This window comes from Chelon labrosus, assembly GCF_963514085.1.
Source record: "Chelon labrosus genome assembly, chromosome: 19".
In the NCBI taxonomy this organism is placed as follows: domain Eukaryota; kingdom Metazoa; phylum Chordata; class Actinopteri; order Mugiliformes; family Mugilidae; genus Chelon; species Chelon labrosus.
In genome coordinates, this window is record NC_140352.1 from 18,338,490 (window position 1) to 18,355,057 (window position 16,568).

Here is a 16,568-nt window from a genome sequence, read left to right on the forward strand (position 1 = left end):
TGGTTCTCACAAGACATTATGTCAAGTTTCTGTCTCTTGGACTCCAGGGCTGGGCTGCTTGTTACCCAGATGTGGTATTCAATGTATGTTTTTCCTGAGGTGACCTTTACTTTTTACACACAGAGCCAACTAGCAAAGTGAGTTTGAAAGGCCACCACCACAAGCTGGGCGCAGTGCATCCTGGTACATGTAGGTACTGCATTTAAGGCTGTTGGAGCAGGGCAACTCAGAGAGTGTAGGTATAGCTGCACACTCGGGAAATCACTACAACTGCCATCAACCGTGACTGGGTATCTACATAAAAAGTGGTGAATATTCCCTTTATATGTTGAGTCTTCCCAAAGACTGGCTACTATTTCCTTAGCGACCATCATATCATATCTGCTCCATCCTTGCCATTAGGATTCTCCAAGACATCCACTTCCAAGAAGTGCCTAAAAGTCTGAATTCAGTCGACTGAAAGCCCCATGAGCTGATCACTATCACAATCGATGCAAGAAATTCGGTCAGCCTGCATGTCGGGCGAAAATAAAAAGTGACAGGGCAAGCACATTTACGTACGCTATACCGCTAATACCCGGCTTAAGATTTTGGGGTGATAACACATGCAAAGATAAATTGGCCGCTCAATCACTCCGAGACTTTGAGTCAGAATAGGCAAACTGACATCGTATTCTCACTTCGTCTCAAGGACATGATGACACGCACTTAGCCCTGAGCATTCACACACTCAAGTGTCACACTCAAGAGTCACTTAGCTTCCGAAAACCGAACTGAGACTCTGAAACGCACAAGCAGACAAAAGGGACGGGAGATGAGATGTCTATCTGAGGGCTTTTGTCAGTGTCAGAGAATATTAAAGCTTCTCATTTTGAGGGTAATTATAGTCGATAGAGCAGGACTTCACAGCCCCTTAATGACAGACTGGCTTAGCCCTGTCCATCACGTGTGCACACAGACAAACACGCACACAATCTCTCTATTTCTTTATCAAACACACGCACGCACAAAGTCTCTCATCTGTCTGTCATTATCTCCTCCCCAGTGTAATTATGCTGATGTGATTACATTAGATTAGTCATCTGGCCCAATGAGAGCAGCCTGTCAGTGAGATAGAGAGGGGAGCTGAGGAAAATGTCAGTCTTCTGCTAAAAGACTGTTGCTCTCTGACTGTCGAGGCGGTGAACATCAGCTTGAAGAAGTGAGAGGGTAGAACGCGTGTTTCAATTTTAAAGGAGCAAGGCGAACATAAAGGCCAGTGTCCACAGATGAGACGCGCGGTGGCTCACCTCAAAGTCTCACAGAATGATGTCTTAAAAGCATTAAAGCAGATACAGGCAGCAAAATGTGGCAGCTATAGCCAATATAAAACTGAAATTAACCAACGTCACAAACATTAATTAGGTCATATAAGATAATCTAACTTTTAATGAGGATGCTCCTTTCCCATTAGGACTTGTTAAGAGGTGGCATGTAATTCAGGGCACTCAGATAATCAGTAAAATTAGCTCCTCGGCTGTTTTTCTCCCCACATGGTTCTCTGCAGTGAGCTGGCAGCAGCAACAAATGGCTGTGTACGCTTCCTTGCTTACTGCGGGGGCAGCTCAAAGTATCATAAAGCGTAAAGTATAAGATGCTGATATCCGTCATCATATTACTTTGAATGATCTAAACCGGGATGAACAGCACACAACGTAAATTACCCTAAAGTGTTCAGACAGCTCTGTCATGATTATTCTAAGTCACGGGGACAGAAATCAGATATGTTTGACTGTTCTGTCTGCCCCACCCAGCCCAGATGGATTTCCTGGGACTCAATACATGAGTAATCTCGATCAGACAGGATGAAGCACTCTGTTGGCTCGAGTTATTTTTCGTGTTTTTTTTTTTTTTTAAACGCACTCACCCTGAAGTGCTGCACGATGAGATGAAGTATGTGAACGAGCTGCGGTACAGTGTGCCCCTCCTCCACGATGATTTTGCGAGTCCAGTGGGTCAACATCTGGTGGCCATCCTCCATGCGGGCGGGCACGGCTGGGGTCAGGATGGCCATGGCCTGGCGAACAATGGCCCTTGCCTCCATTGTGTGGGCCTTCAACAGGCTGTGGAAGACCTGTACAAAGCACACATACCGCTTCTAATTTAGCAACATACTTTTGCCTCTTTCCTTTTTATAACCACCTGGAATGCTGCTTCCTTTGCTACACATTCATATTACACTGGAATTCAGAGAGCATATAAAAGACCATTGTATTTCTCTCTCATAAAACACCCACCCTACATCATCAGCTCGCATATAGTGGTGTGAACTGGGTCCAGTCCATCAAACTAGACTGTACTGATTTAATCTTTAGTTTCTGTGTTTAGCTCAGGTGGCTAAATTAAAGCTCAATGACTGGATATTTTTGGCCAAAATTCAATGGGTGTGGTTGAGTTGTGGTTAACTTCTCCAAAAATACATTCAAGCACGCATACAAGTGCTTGTGTATTCTATAACCAAGTTAAAAACGGTCATAATTTGGTATAATCACAAAACGGATTTAATGCCAAACCAGAAATTAATGGAATTGTTACTGTCAGCACCACTGTCACCCAAAATAGATTTTCCTGCTTTACAACTCCAAGGTACCGTCTAGTTTCCCCATATTCTCCGCCTTTATCACCATGTTCCATTTAACCCCCACTCCACTGATTTCGACCTCTCACCTGCAGGACAATCTTCTTGTGAATTGCGAACTTTGCAATGATGTGGGCCAGAAGCAAGTGGCCGCTGTATTTACAGGCAGGGTCCACGCAGGCTTTGGGCAGCAGGCACGGCCAAGCGAAGGTCATGAGGCGGCGCAGCTTGCTGTTGCGTGACTTGTTGTTGTCGTGAATGTGGTGGGGCGCATGCTCCACTAGCAGGGTGGAGAACTGCAGCAGGCAGATTCTCAACGAGTCCAGCAGGTCAGCCTGCTTCTCCGGGTCCAGAACCTTGGAGGGGGAAAGGAACAATGTGAGGTTAAAAAGTTGATGAGTGAAGCAGAAACTGATACGACTTTTGCTGCATATAGCAGAGTAAAAACAGTATATCTGCAGAGACTTGACAGGGTTGCGGATCATTAACAATGAATCAACTGCTTTGCCAGTTGGTGAGATATTTTATGTTTACATCAAATACACATATTTTGTGCAGAAATGCCAGAGACCTGTTTAATGCTACTGTAATTCTTAACAATTCAGACAGAAGCGCAGAAGTCTTAAATAATTAATGCACTTATGTACATAAATAAGAAAGAGGAACACATTATACTGAATTTACTGTCTGAATTGCAGAAGTATAATACGGATCTGACTAATGTTCATTGCATCTGAATGACACCGCACTCAACATAATTTACTTTTACACATAATGAAAACCTCTCCCTGACCAAAATACCAATCACCATCTGAATTCCCTGGAGAGGGGGTACAGAAGAGGGGACATCATGTAGAGAGAGGGAGGTAAGGGAGGAAATGAGTTTTAACCAGACCGTAGAGGAGCCATTAGCAGCCATTAGGACTGCTGTTAGTCAGTGATGAGATCTGCCACAGCACAAACAAACATGCTGACCTTTAGCACGGTCACACTGTGACATTTACACCAGGAATTATAGTCTGGCCTGATGAATGAAACGTGGCGCAGAGAGGGGTCGGTGGGAATGGCGAGGGGGAAGAGAGATAAACAAGGAAGAAGAGGAAGATAAAATGACAGCAATTAAGTGATCAAGTAATACGTGGAGGCCATGAGAGAGGAAGAAGAACCGGACTAAGTGGGATGCATTTAAAGATGACAGAGTAGAGAGGCCTGATACGACATAATGAGAAGAAATGTAGCAGGTAATGAAATCAGGGAGACAGATAGAAGCATAAAACTGTTGTGTAATAAACAGGATGGGGTGGTCAACTGACTGAATGTGGAGAAAAATGCTGTTGAGAAGACAAAAAAGAAAGCTGGCATGTGTGTGCGTGTGTACCTTAGTGATGAAGACGCTGGTAATGCTTTCAGGATTGTCCCCTTCAGGGTTGGGCGGCCCAAGCAGCTGCTCACCTTCTCCCTTCTCAAAGCTGTGTAAGAAGGCTGGATTTAAGATGTGCTGCAGTACCTATAAACCAAGAAAAGCACGTTAACATTAGTGACAAAAAAGCCCAAAACATTTGTCCACAGGCAAATTTACAACCTTCACTTGGTTTTGTAAAGATTATGACGGCCGATTTCACTTATGCACACCTTCAGGAAAGGAGAAACTAATCAGTGAAATCACTTGGTGTGGTCTTTCAAAAGCTACAGAGAGAAAAAAACCTGCACACTCTCAGCTCTCCATGGCACATAATTAAGTGATGAAACGGTAATCTAAAATCTATTCTTAAATCAACGGGACCCTTTTCAGATTGATAATAACAGGGGGAAAAAACCTTTGATTCATTAGAAAGAGAAAAATAAGTCACTGCACAAAGACACTCTTGAGGCACAGCAGTGTCAGACGTGACCCAAAATAATGGTAATAAATGACGTGACATTTAAGAGCAGAAGGAAAACCATTTCAATGCTGAGGCAACACTAAAGAACCGTCACATATTCTTTATCATCCTTAAGCAATTAAAGCGAAAATCTATATTATCACAGCAGAAACACTTAAATGCAATTTACTAACATGTTTGAACCTGCAGGGGTTTGAAAGAAGCTTGATTAGCTAATAAAATGCAGAATAACGAAAACACAATACAGCTAACGACTGCACTTATTAAAAAAAGCTGCTATCTATTAATGAACACCCAGATTCAATCCATCACTGGGGAGGACAGGGCATTGCTCACTGGAGAATGAGCTGTGGTAGCATATGCTCCAACTCCACCATTACCACATTATTCACATACATGCAAAAAACACACACATTCTCAAATGAAGACACAAAGAAAACACAACGTGCACCACTCTGTTTTTCGGTCTCATCTGTTCCTATTAATCCATAGCATCTCTGACATCAATCACTGTAAGACACCGGGGTGTTTTTGTAACAATATTGATGATGTGCTCCTGCAGGAGCGCATCATCTGTGTGTTACTTCATGCGTACATACGTACTGCTGGGCAAGTAGCCTAGATCTCGTTCTGAAGGGGTCTGAATCTTCTTAATTCATTTTCCATTCACAAATAATATATGTATGTATGTGTGTGTGTGTGTGTGTGTGTGTGTAAAAGCTGAGGGAAGAATGCATTATAGTAGCTTTAGTAATGGCATTCATCTTGCTATATGAGACACCCGTCTACAACGCAATGTCCTGTTTTATTGCGTATCCATATGTTGTTGATGGTCTCTATAGCAGTGGCATCACAACAATCGTATTAAGATGTGTTTTGAATAAGGTTGGAGGGCATTGAAGGCCCTGGTGGAAAATGCGCGGCCAGCCACTGCGATATACCAACCAACCGGTGAAGAAGATCATTTCATTACAATGTAATAATCCGACGTGAAACCTGGGTCCTGGCATATGTGGGGATGTTACTTTGACACGTACCACCTCCTGAACATTGTTGCAGACAAAGCATGTGGTGACATGAGTTTCCCAGAAAAGGTGTCTAGTCATCAAAATTTATCCCTCAAAGTCAAATCCTTCCACTTTTCCATTTTTGCTGCCTCTAACACATCAACTTTGGGAACAAAATGTTCACTTGCCAACTAAAGTATCTCACTCGCTGACAGGTGCCAGTGTTATTCACTTGACCAGCAGGCTGACTGGTGTATGATTTGGAAATATCTTTGCCACAAATTTAGCTGCACATCATCTCAATCTACTTCGTTGTTGTTTACATACATATGTCAGAAGGCGTGCATAAAAACATGCTTTTGTTCTTTAAACTTAGCAATTCAGCTTGATTTCAACCTCTGTGGAGAATGTGATAGTAGCACAGTGCACAGACATATTCTGATGTTGTAGAAAACTCTGACAGTTTGCCATGATGGGAACAAAAAGAGAAGCAGCAGAATGTAAAACAGATGCTGTGCTTCATAAATTTCATACATTTGTTTGTTTGCTTGTCTGCTTGAGATCCATTCGGCGCAGAGTCAAGAGCTACAGAACAGAAGAGCAACAAAAAAAAAAAAAAAAAGAAGTGGTTTTCTGTAAGAACTGTTTGGATAAAACAAAAGAAGCAACATGGGGTCAGTCTGTGCTACCACAGATGATTCATTGCTGCTGTCTCTCTTCTACTCTTACAACCTCTCTGTGCTTACTCCAAGTGAAATATTCTCCCAGACCCTTGTGATGCTACATAAGAAACTGATTTTCTATGTAACTCCCAGGCATACTGAGAATGCACACACACACACTTTCCTGTGATATTACGCTTCTGGGAAAATGTTCCAGGCAATTATTTAAATGTCAGCGGAGGTAACACCCACACTCGTTCTCTTGCTCACGACTCATACACCAATCAGCACAAACATATTCACACAAAAACATATCATCTGTCTGTCGGTCTGTGCCTCACACGCACAGCGAGCATCTGCTGCAAACCAGCAGACGGCAATTAAGGGAAAAACAACAATAGAAGCAACATTCTGATGGGGGGTGGAGGTCAGTGGGGATGCAGCAGCTCTGCGAGCTAAAAGAATAAACACCAAAAAATTCCAATGCAACATTTCCAGCAGGGAAGATACAGATAAGTGAGAGAACAATTAGCCGGCTGAACTCTCTCCTCTGCATTTACATTCACACTCCACAGCCACTAAAGCAATGCAAACTGAACCCAAGCAGAAAGGGCAGGTGGAGGGAGAAACATTAAACATAATTGTATGTCCTTGGATTTGGTGGTCTGGGTGCACTTGCCCGCTTCTTGTGCGTGTGTCTGTGGGTTCTTGCCACGCAGCCATTTGGTTATGTGTCATGTGTGTACCGGGCCAGGCCTTCCCCAATGACCCATTTGTACTTAACAGCAGTGCTGTTGCTCCTCTGTGCCAAGCTGTGTGCCTCTTACAGCTGTGCAAAATATGTGTGTGTGTGGGTGTGTGGGCGCGTGTGCATGCAGGAGAGTGAGCTTAATTAAAAAGCAGCCCAATGACTGTAATGCTCGCAGCAGCAGGTCAGGTAGAGAGGACAGAGGCATTCATCTGTGAGCCTCTGAGGGTCTACAACCAGACAAAATGACCTTCCTGACTCTGTCAAAGAACTTCTGGTACAAAACACACCAACCATAAAAGTCACACAGATCAGGTCCCTAAATGCTGCAGTTCCCATAATGAGGAGGTAAAGTAAGTAAGGTGAGGAGATGCTGAAAAAAGAATGCATCATTAAGTTTAGGCCTTGGAAAGATTAAAGGGGACTATAATTTTAAACGTAGTCCAGAACATAAATCAAACATTTTTTTTTTTTTCACTGTCAATATGTGCCCTACAGTTTGAAACGTGCATCTTCGTCTAAGTGTATATAGCACCTTTCAAAGACTGAGAATACAATGTTGCCACACTCTTGGCTACATTCTTGTTGGAACCATGTAAACTTGTCACATATTACAAATTAGCCATCAATTTGTCCTGTTTATCACAAAACTCCCCTGAAATGTAACCATGCACCGCGGCAACACGGACCGCAAGAACTGTGGTTGTTCCACTTGGTAGCAGCGTGTTTCCGCTTTAGTATTTCCGGCTGCTTCTCCATCTCGGCAATTTTCGAATTAATTGTTTTGGATCAATGCCAAAACTGAGTGGGTTCGGAAATACAAACATCTGTATGACTCATCTTTGGCGAAATTTTGGCGAACGTTTCAGTCGCTATTGTTGAATGTGAAGCAGGAAGTAGAAACAAAAAACCAGCCCGACTGGCAAAAAAGACACAGCATCGAATAGCGTTTGGGTGGCATTTTTACAGAGCGAGTAAGAATGATGAGCGCACAATTATAAATGGCTACTTGCGTAGGTTACAGCAGTCCTGCAGTACCCTAAAAGTACATTTATCTGCTCGCTTCACATCGCTTAACAATCACCAGTAAAGCAATCTGAAATAAACTAACCCGTAGCAAATGTGCAATGCAAATAATTCATACACGTCAACATACAGCATATAGTAAAGTCATGAGGTAAAGTCCTAGGGCCTGGACACAGCAAATCAAAATCATAGAACTAGATGCGATGAAGGCCAACAATGCCATCGCCTCAAAAAGTTGCACTTGAACACACTACAAAAACCAGAACCAGAAAAAAAACTGTTCATGGCAGCAGGTGGCAGTATTCTTTACTTGTCATTCAAAAGTGGAAAGCAGGGAAACTCGGACTAACTAGGAACAGCTGATCTTTTCTGAGTCATACTGATGGAAAACAATAGCACCATAAGTTCTGGGTTCTGCTGCCAACTTCCCTGCACCGTTTGCTTGTGCACATACCTTTGCTTTAAGTTCATCATTGAAGTGGGGGTCATTGAACTCGACGAAGCGGAAGAAAAGGGCACGTTTCTGGGCAATAGAGTAGTTCTTGGGAATGTCCTCCTCCATATATTCCTTCAGGAAGGTCATGTTGCACAGGAAGCGACCTGTAAAGGCCCGCAGCAGCTGGAACAGTAGCTCGATCTCTGAGTAGTTACGCCTGTTGAGAAGACAGGGGGTTCATGATATCAGTGCTAGGATAGAAAGACATATGTCTAATGTCAACAACAATACAGTGTACAACTAACAAAAAATCTTGGATACCACGCAGTGCAACTCTGATAATTGGCCAGTTTTACATTTTCAAACAGAATATGTTTATCAAAAGAAGGTTGACTGAACACATACACTTTGAAATTACTAGCTGAAGTGGTTGGGGGTTAATTGTGAGGTCTGAAATAAACATCTGCTAAGTGCCTAGAGCACCAAGTGTGTTAGCACTTTCTCAGTGCTCAGACAAAGAGGTGGAGTGAGAAGGTCATTCATGATTGGAATGTCATTTAGTTAGAAGTTAGAAAGTGAAGTTGCTTTGGAAATTTGCATGATAAGCTGAAAGTGCTTAAACTACTGAATAACTCAAGATGACACCCAAAAGGTCGCTTAAGTCATAAAGTTTTACTGTCTGCTGGTAATGCTGTTAATTTCAGAGTAATCACTGGCTCAGAGCTCAGCTGGTGTAGTTGTTTTGGGTGGGCATGTTATATTTTGGTTTTTAGAATTTCCAACCCTGTATGTAGAGTACATTTACATACTTGCAGTAGCTTAGCAAACAGAAGGCAAGCAGCTTGGGCTCCTTCCAGTTGGTGGCAGCCATATTGTCTTTGCGATGTCTCTCCTGGAAGGCCTCGCTGACCCAGACTCGCCTTAGCTGGCTGACCAGGGAGTGCTGCCCCGCCAGCCAGCCCTCATCATTCTTCACTATGATGCTAATAATCTGAACAATGGGAGGAAGGAAAAGATTAGATTAAATTATGGCATTAGTGTGCGATAAGCCATATTAAGATTTGGATGATGACTACCAAAGCCTCACACATTTGTACAGCTGACTTGCAAAGATTTGTTGTACCTTGATAGCTTGAAACTGCAGGTCCAGTCTGGCTGTGGTGGTGGAGGGAGATCCAGGTCGAACAGTGGTTGCAGTGCCAGCAGGCACAAGCAGGGGCACGAAGCGGTTGGGATTAGAGGCCAATACATCTCTTAGCGGCTTGGCATCTTTGTGCTTCAGAAAACTCTGTATATGAACACATAAACATATTTTAAGTATAACACGAGCCTACTACATGTAGTAAAACAAGAGAGAACGACGGCACTGAATCAACTCTACGCAACACATTAAATAAATATAGAATGAAAAGAATGATAAAGAAACTGTTACTGAGAGTGATCTGTCTCAATTTGGTGTTAACATGACCACTGAGCTGTGATATATCCCTGATTATAGCCCATTACCGCGGCAGCACAAAAACAAAATGATTCATAATGGCGTATACGTCAATGAAAAGACTGAAGGGAGTGCCATTTAGAGGCGCTATCATCTGACCATGAACATGCGGCTCCACTGGGGGTCGTTGAGCGTGGCCTCCATCATGAACAGCTCCACCGTCTGAGACGGGTGACGCGTCAGGAACTTGATCAAAGGCTCCCTGAATGGACTGCCGGCCTGGTGCGTGACAAATGAATGGGGAAGGAGAAGGAAAGGGGCAGAGGAAACGGGCGGAGGAAGAAATGATGAGAATGACCAAATGAAGAATTAGACTTGCATGGCTGAACATGCCAATAACTCTATTATGAAGATCAAATAGAATCTGGAAACATCTCCCAACCCATAAAACATCCTTAGTTAATATCAGTGACTCAGTTTTGCTTTAAACAATGATAAACAACAAAAAGCAACTAACACGACAACAATTTAAGCTTCTATTTTCCTAAATTGCTGTTTCAGTAGCACTCTAGGATATCTTTGCTGATCCTCCATCCTCCAGGTTTTTGTACCATCCCAAATGTAAGACAACCTCCACAACTGCAGAGTTGGTGTCTTACCTCTATGAGCATAGCCCTCTCGGTCTTCATGACCACCTCCAGCAGAGGTTTGACTAGAGTCTGAGGTGCAGCTGGGATCAGGTGGAAAAGGTTAATGATGGCAGAGCAGATCTTCATCTCCTGTGGAAAGGTTCAGAGAAAGACAACAGAGGGAACAAAGCAGTGGATGAAATTCTTGGACAGATGAGCTACACATAGACATAATATCTGACAGACAGTCTTGGCGGACAGCCACTGTGGAAAGACGAGGATGAATCGCAGTTTAAAAAAAAAAAAACTGAAAATGCCATCTGTAATTATAAGCAAGTTAACTACCCGCAAGCTCTGGGATCAGACTTGCACAGGGTACAAACAAATAAAGGACAGTATGCATGGTCATTGCTATAAACCTTGTGTTGTCAATATCTTGTGCAAAAGTCTGAGGAAAATCAGGGCAACTGGACATTCCAGGAACATTTCTGAAAATGATCACAGACACATGGGTACAGAAATAACTCCACCACTATCACGACATGGGTTCATTTCACCAGCACGACATTGGTTCAAACTAGGTTTCAATCACTGACAGAAAGTCGCCAACAGAGGGCGCGACACCGGGTCACATCTCACCTCAACGCCCTCCAACGCAGGCTGTACCAGAACGGGAGACAATGATAAGAGTCAGCAGAACATTATGTGTGCATTTTTGTGTGGCTGTGTGTCTTCGTTCCACATGGAAGGTGATAATGGGCATAAACTCAGGAACTATTTTTCTCAGGATGAATAAAAGGAAAAGGCCTATACTGGAAGGTTAGTGGAATAGCATAGAATCAAGTGCATTAGGAGGAAAAAACACTTGTCTGACTGGCACCAAGTAGAGAATACTGAAAGTGAAATTTTTGGAATAAAGCCTTTCAGTCAAAGCAGTTTTCTTTTTCTTTCATACAAAGCCCTTCACCCTCCTCCCCACACCTTCACTCCACATTCTCCTCTTTTCTGTCAAAACCTTCATGTCTCCAGACCCTCTTCCTCGGCCCTTCTACATCCGTCCGACCCCAATTTTTGTCTTCATCAGGCTCAGCTAATTGACTCCCTGACCCTGGCTCTACTGTCACTGCCAGGCTTGCTGTCAACAGGCACAAAGACCACAATTTGGAGGGCGGGTAAGACAAAAGTCCAATTTGCATCTAATTAAACACATCATTTTAAGATGGGCTCCCATTAAGACAGCAAAAAAATTTGAGGGAGGGAGAGGCAGCTGTTTTTTTTTTTTTTTTTACCCCTCACTCTCACCTTTTCTCTGCCTTTACAAGGTTATCTGTCCGGGAGATAATGAGGAGACGCAGCGCTGGGCCCACCACCGCCTGCCTGGCGCCTAATTAATCATTGATTGTAATATGGGCACTCACTACTCATCTGGGAGGAGGCCACACAGAGAAGGTGTTGACTACATGTGACTAAAGCTTTGTGAGTATAAGGAGCGATTTCTCTCCACGTTCAGCGAATGCCGTTTGGTTTAGGCATGAAAGATCAACTGAACAAAAACAGTGCCAGTAGACAGCTGTATTGATTCTACTGGCCAGGAAAGCTTCTGTAGTTCATTCAAGCAGATTGTAAAGACAAAAGAAAGAAGACATACCTAGATGCTGTGAGCAGGACAAGATTTACAGGTGTATTATATTTGTTAGTGCTATATGGATGGGTATGAAATGTGTTTACTTACACTGCCATCACTGCGCTGGCCTCCTTTGTGTGTCATTACAACTACCTCCATCCACTTCCGCAGGTGTTGCTGAAATATAGAGAAATAAAATTCAAGTTAAATTGCCATACTTTCACCCAGTCATTCAAATCTCTGCCACAAAGTTTTTGCTCAATTATTTAACTATTTTAGAGCAGACAAGCTGAGAATATGCCAAACTGTATAAGAACCACATAGGCTCTACTGGCTTTGCTACCTCAAAGTATAAGCCTACAATACAGCCGCTAGAAATGATTGTACCTACACTGTGTATGGTATTGAAGTTCAAACTAAGAAATTTTAAGTTATGATTCTATGCCACAGAAACAAACAAATTGTGTTATTTTTCTGCAAAAAGTTGCTTAAACCTCAGTCTATATGTACATATACAAACTGCTTACAACTTGCAAACGTACTGGAAACCAGATTTGCCATACTAGTCATTAGCACCTGCTCTAGAGAGGCTTTGTTGAGTTCTTGTCTGGCACATAACACAGGAAGACACAACGACAACTCCCAGACACCGATCACCAAGCAAGAATCAGATAGAACTCACTATAATTGTCCAAATACTGACGTTCCTGTCTCGTTATTTTTAGGTCGGAACACCTTGTATAGGATTTGTGGTGGGCTGTCGAATTCAGACTAATGTGCATAATCTATTTGTCCAGTTTGGTTGTCATGCTCATGCCACAACAACTGCTAAGCCACCAGGTGCTGAATAAAAACAGGCAAATGTTGCGAGAAGACAGGGAGAATGACAACAGAGTGCGGACTTTTCTCACCATCATCTGGTCACAGAACTTGTCGTTGAAGGAGTTGGGGAAAAGACGCGTGACAGAGGTCAGGCGGTTCACCACGTTGAGGGTCAGGCTGCGGTAGTCGCCGAGCATCATCAGTAATGGCCGCATGTGAGTGTGGATCTGGTCCACCTCAATAGTGGCACCTTCCAGGAACTACGACGGAGTAAAGGGAATTTAAAATATTTAAAAATAGACATCTGATATGATCTTTTACCCATTTTATTTTCCCCTTCACAGTTTTTTCCTGTCAACGCGAGACCCAGCCTTGTCTGGTCTTCTAGCCCTGCAAACTGCTCACTACCCCTCGCGTCTCCATTAAGGAACTAAGGCCACTCAAATGAGGGCATGGTGAGCTGTAAACAAGCACACATGCCAAGCAAACGCCGATGACGCACACCCTCACACAGAAGGGTGGGGAATGATGCATGGCAGCCACATTCATTTTCCTCTCAGTGCTGAGAACAAACACTCCATCCTGTATCGATCTGGCCATGGCAACGCTCATTAGTGCTAGCGGGGCAGAGATGAAAGAATGGAGAGAACAGAAAATGGCAAGCAAAAAAAAAAAAAAAACACGGGATAGTGAAAAAGGAGCTACGGTGGCTAAAAAAAAAAAGGAGAAAATTAAGGACGCCAGAATGGAAGGGAAAATGGACAAAGAGCTTGGAGCAGAAAGATGGAGGCTAAGATGGTATGGATATTTTGATGAATAGAGGCTGGTTCAGGGAGAGTCTGATAAAGCAGAGGGAGGTCCATATGAAGATAAGTGGGTGGGGAAATGGTATGAGGGGAGGATTAACAAAGACCTCTGAAGTTGGTAAATGACATGTGAGACAGAGACAAAAGAAGGAGGAAGATTTTAAGAAGAGAATGAAAATGAATGTAAAACATGACCAAGTAAAACAATACAAACAGAAAAATTAAGAAATACTAGCTTAAGGGTGAAGGTCACAGCATTGCAATTTTTGAATATTAAACACAATGTAACATGAGATTACATCAGTCAAGTCTATTAAGTGATTATAGAAGCATGAGAAATCATTCACTTCCTAGAAATGTCAGTTTTATAACAGAATTTTGTAATCCATTAAGTACTCAATGTAATAATCAATTTGAGGGGTGAGTCATTTCAAATCGAATTCGTAGTGTTTTCATTTTATTCTACTGCAATTACAAAGCAAACCAGGAAGGAGGAAGAGATGTAACACACTGACCTTCCTCATGCAGGCCTCGCCCGCTTCCTGCAGTTCGTTGTTGGTGGAGTTGAGGGCTTTAAACAGGGCAGCAATGATCTTCTCTCTGGACTGTGGCAAGTAGTTACAGGCTGCCAAGGCATCTGACCAGGATAAAGAACATTGATAGCATTTAATGCTTGTTTTCTGATAAGAAATAGACATAAAATACCTAGAGAAAGTAAGAACAAGAAATCAGTTGACCTGAAATATTTTTTAGTAAACCAGTAGCTAATTTATTCATCTCATTGGTAAATGAAATAAAAGTTGTAGTTGAAGAAAATACTACACACAAAATGGGATGGGTCTACTTACTTAGGGCAGCAATACGGAGTGGAACCAGGGAGGGAAGGCTCTTGTAACAGGGCAGTTTCATCAGAGCAGCATCCTCTGCCTCACACAGGTTCAACAGCTACACATGAGTGGAGAAAAAAAGGAGAAAGGGGTCAACAGTCCATTACAGTAAATCTAAGGCAATGAGTCATGCAACTCCGTATAATATGACACCTTTTTTTTATTCTATATGAAGATGATACGGCTTAAAGTCAATGTCCTCAATGTAAATGATTCTGCAGCTTGCATACCTCTGTGTAGAAGACCTTGTGCTCCATGACATTGAGGTCCATTGTAAAGAGGCGGGGCTGCAGTGTGGTGCAGAAGGTGTTACCCTCCATCAGGCCGATTTGGGCATTGGCAGGCTGGTGACGCAGCAGGTGTTTCTTAGGGGGAACCATATCTTGCAAAACCTGAAGGGAAAGGCAACAGTGGCCCAATGAAGTCACATTACATTTTCATTCCAAGGCACTACAGCGAGTGCCAAGAACAACATTGCTAACTGTATCCACCGTCTACTAGGTGGAGAGATCACTTAATGATTAAAAGTAGCATTGCAGTCTTATATTTAAATGGACAGAATCTCATGAGGTGTTTCTCTTCAGCAACTTTGTGTTTAAGCTTGTTGAAGTGCACCTTTATATATATTTACAGAAAAATCTTTGCTCTCACCTCTTTGTGGGGTTCCATGATGACAGTAACACTCTTGCCAGTGACCTGGGCGAGCACCTGTAGTGAATGCATGGCCTGCTTTCTGACCGTGGAGTTGGGGGAGGTGACCTCTCGGACGAGGTCATGGGTGACCATGTGGAAAGACTTGTCCTGGGCGGCAAGCAGCTCCTCAGTCTTTTCTTCATCTTTCAGTGGAGTGGCACAGCGCACCAGCAACTGCTCCAGGGTGGTCTTTGCCATCGCTACGGCTCCATTTGATACCTGTGTAAAAACCAATAACTACAATGCCTTAGCAGTAAGCTAACAGTGCTTTGACAAGACAGGAAATGTACAAGTTGCTACACCAGATTGTTTGCACAGATAACAGAGCATTACCTTTTGAAATTATTTGCTAAATAACAGATAATGCACTCAATTACTCTCACCTCTCCTGTGAGGTCCATCATGACAAACAGCAGGGCTTTGAGGAAGGTGAGCTGGTTCTGTAGCACCCAGATCAGAGGGAGTCTCTCCATCAGAAACTTGATGGATACCACACCACCAAGTTTAGCGTACCAGGCCTGCTCATAGCAGCAGGCACACAGACGCTCCACTATGTAGGAGAACAAGGGCAGCTGGCATGCCTGAGAATGAAGACGCCAGGATGATTAAAGGTGACTCCCACATCATATAAAATTACAAAAATGATTTGAATGCAAGTCAGAATATTTGATTTTTCATAAGGTTGATCTGGCAGAAGACTGCGTGAAATAATTGTCTTATCTTAATGGTACATTTACCACAAATATGCAGAATGAGCTTAAGTGCTTATTTCTGATACACAAATAGGTGAATCATCCTCCCAGTGACTCACCCTCTCCTTGGAGCCAAGGATGATGCTGGCCACGTCAAAGATGACGGCTAGGGCCACTTCTCCGATCTTGCACAGCTCCTTTTCCTCGTAGGCCATGCATATAGCGATGGCGTCAATCAGAACGAGCGGATCCATGCCCTTTGAGCCATTCTCCTCACTGTGGAACATGGCTGTGCTCGGCTGGCTGCCAAGTTGGTAGCACGGAAGCAGGAAAGGACCTGGGATGAAGTATGACAAAAGAAAATAAATTATGGGTCTAAATTTTAATTTAGATTAAAGAGATCACCATCATTTGCGGAAAAGTACATGCAAATTTTTAAAACGCTAATACATCTTGTGCCAAATGTAGAAAGAAAAATCCTGACTTGTGATAACATTTCCAAAAGCAAATATTTGGTAAGAGACTAATTTTCTTGAGCAGCTGGGAATAAATACCAACGCAAGGGCAAAACAGAAAGCTAATATTAGATGTAGCGAGT

General features: G+C 43.0%; 1 protein-coding gene across 3 annotated transcripts in view; it reads right to left on the reverse strand.

Annotated features, from left to right (window-relative positions):
- The window catches only part of trrap (transformation/transcription domain-associated protein), a 75,356-nt gene that overhangs the window by 44,555 nt on the left and 14,233 nt on the right, over positions 1-16,568 (reverse strand). For 2 of the 3 annotated variants that reach the window (XM_084568056.1, XM_084568057.1), the window contains 16 exons: positions 16,090-16,307; positions 15,662-15,859; positions 15,237-15,515; positions 14,816-14,977; positions 14,547-14,643; positions 14,214-14,335; positions 12,982-13,152; positions 12,179-12,247; positions 10,477-10,596; positions 9,977-10,096; positions 9,503-9,667; positions 9,189-9,370; positions 8,398-8,596; positions 3,996-4,124; positions 2,707-2,973; positions 1,907-2,113 (listed from right to left, as the gene is read on the reverse strand). In XM_084568056.1, the coding sequence (XP_084424182.1) occupies positions 1,907-2,113; positions 2,707-2,973; positions 3,996-4,124; positions 8,398-8,596; positions 9,189-9,370; positions 9,503-9,667; positions 9,977-10,096; positions 10,477-10,596; positions 12,179-12,247; positions 12,982-13,152; positions 14,214-14,335; positions 14,547-14,643; positions 14,816-14,977; positions 15,237-15,515; positions 15,662-15,859; positions 16,090-16,307 (2,705 nt within the window). The remainder of the gene's footprint in view (positions 1-1,906; positions 2,114-2,706; positions 2,974-3,995; positions 4,125-8,397; positions 8,597-9,188; positions 9,371-9,502; positions 9,668-9,976; positions 10,097-10,476; positions 10,597-12,178; positions 12,248-12,981; positions 13,153-14,213; positions 14,336-14,546; positions 14,644-14,815; positions 14,978-15,236; positions 15,516-15,661; positions 15,860-16,089; positions 16,308-16,568) is intronic. The other variant, XM_084568058.1, reaches the window with a different exon arrangement.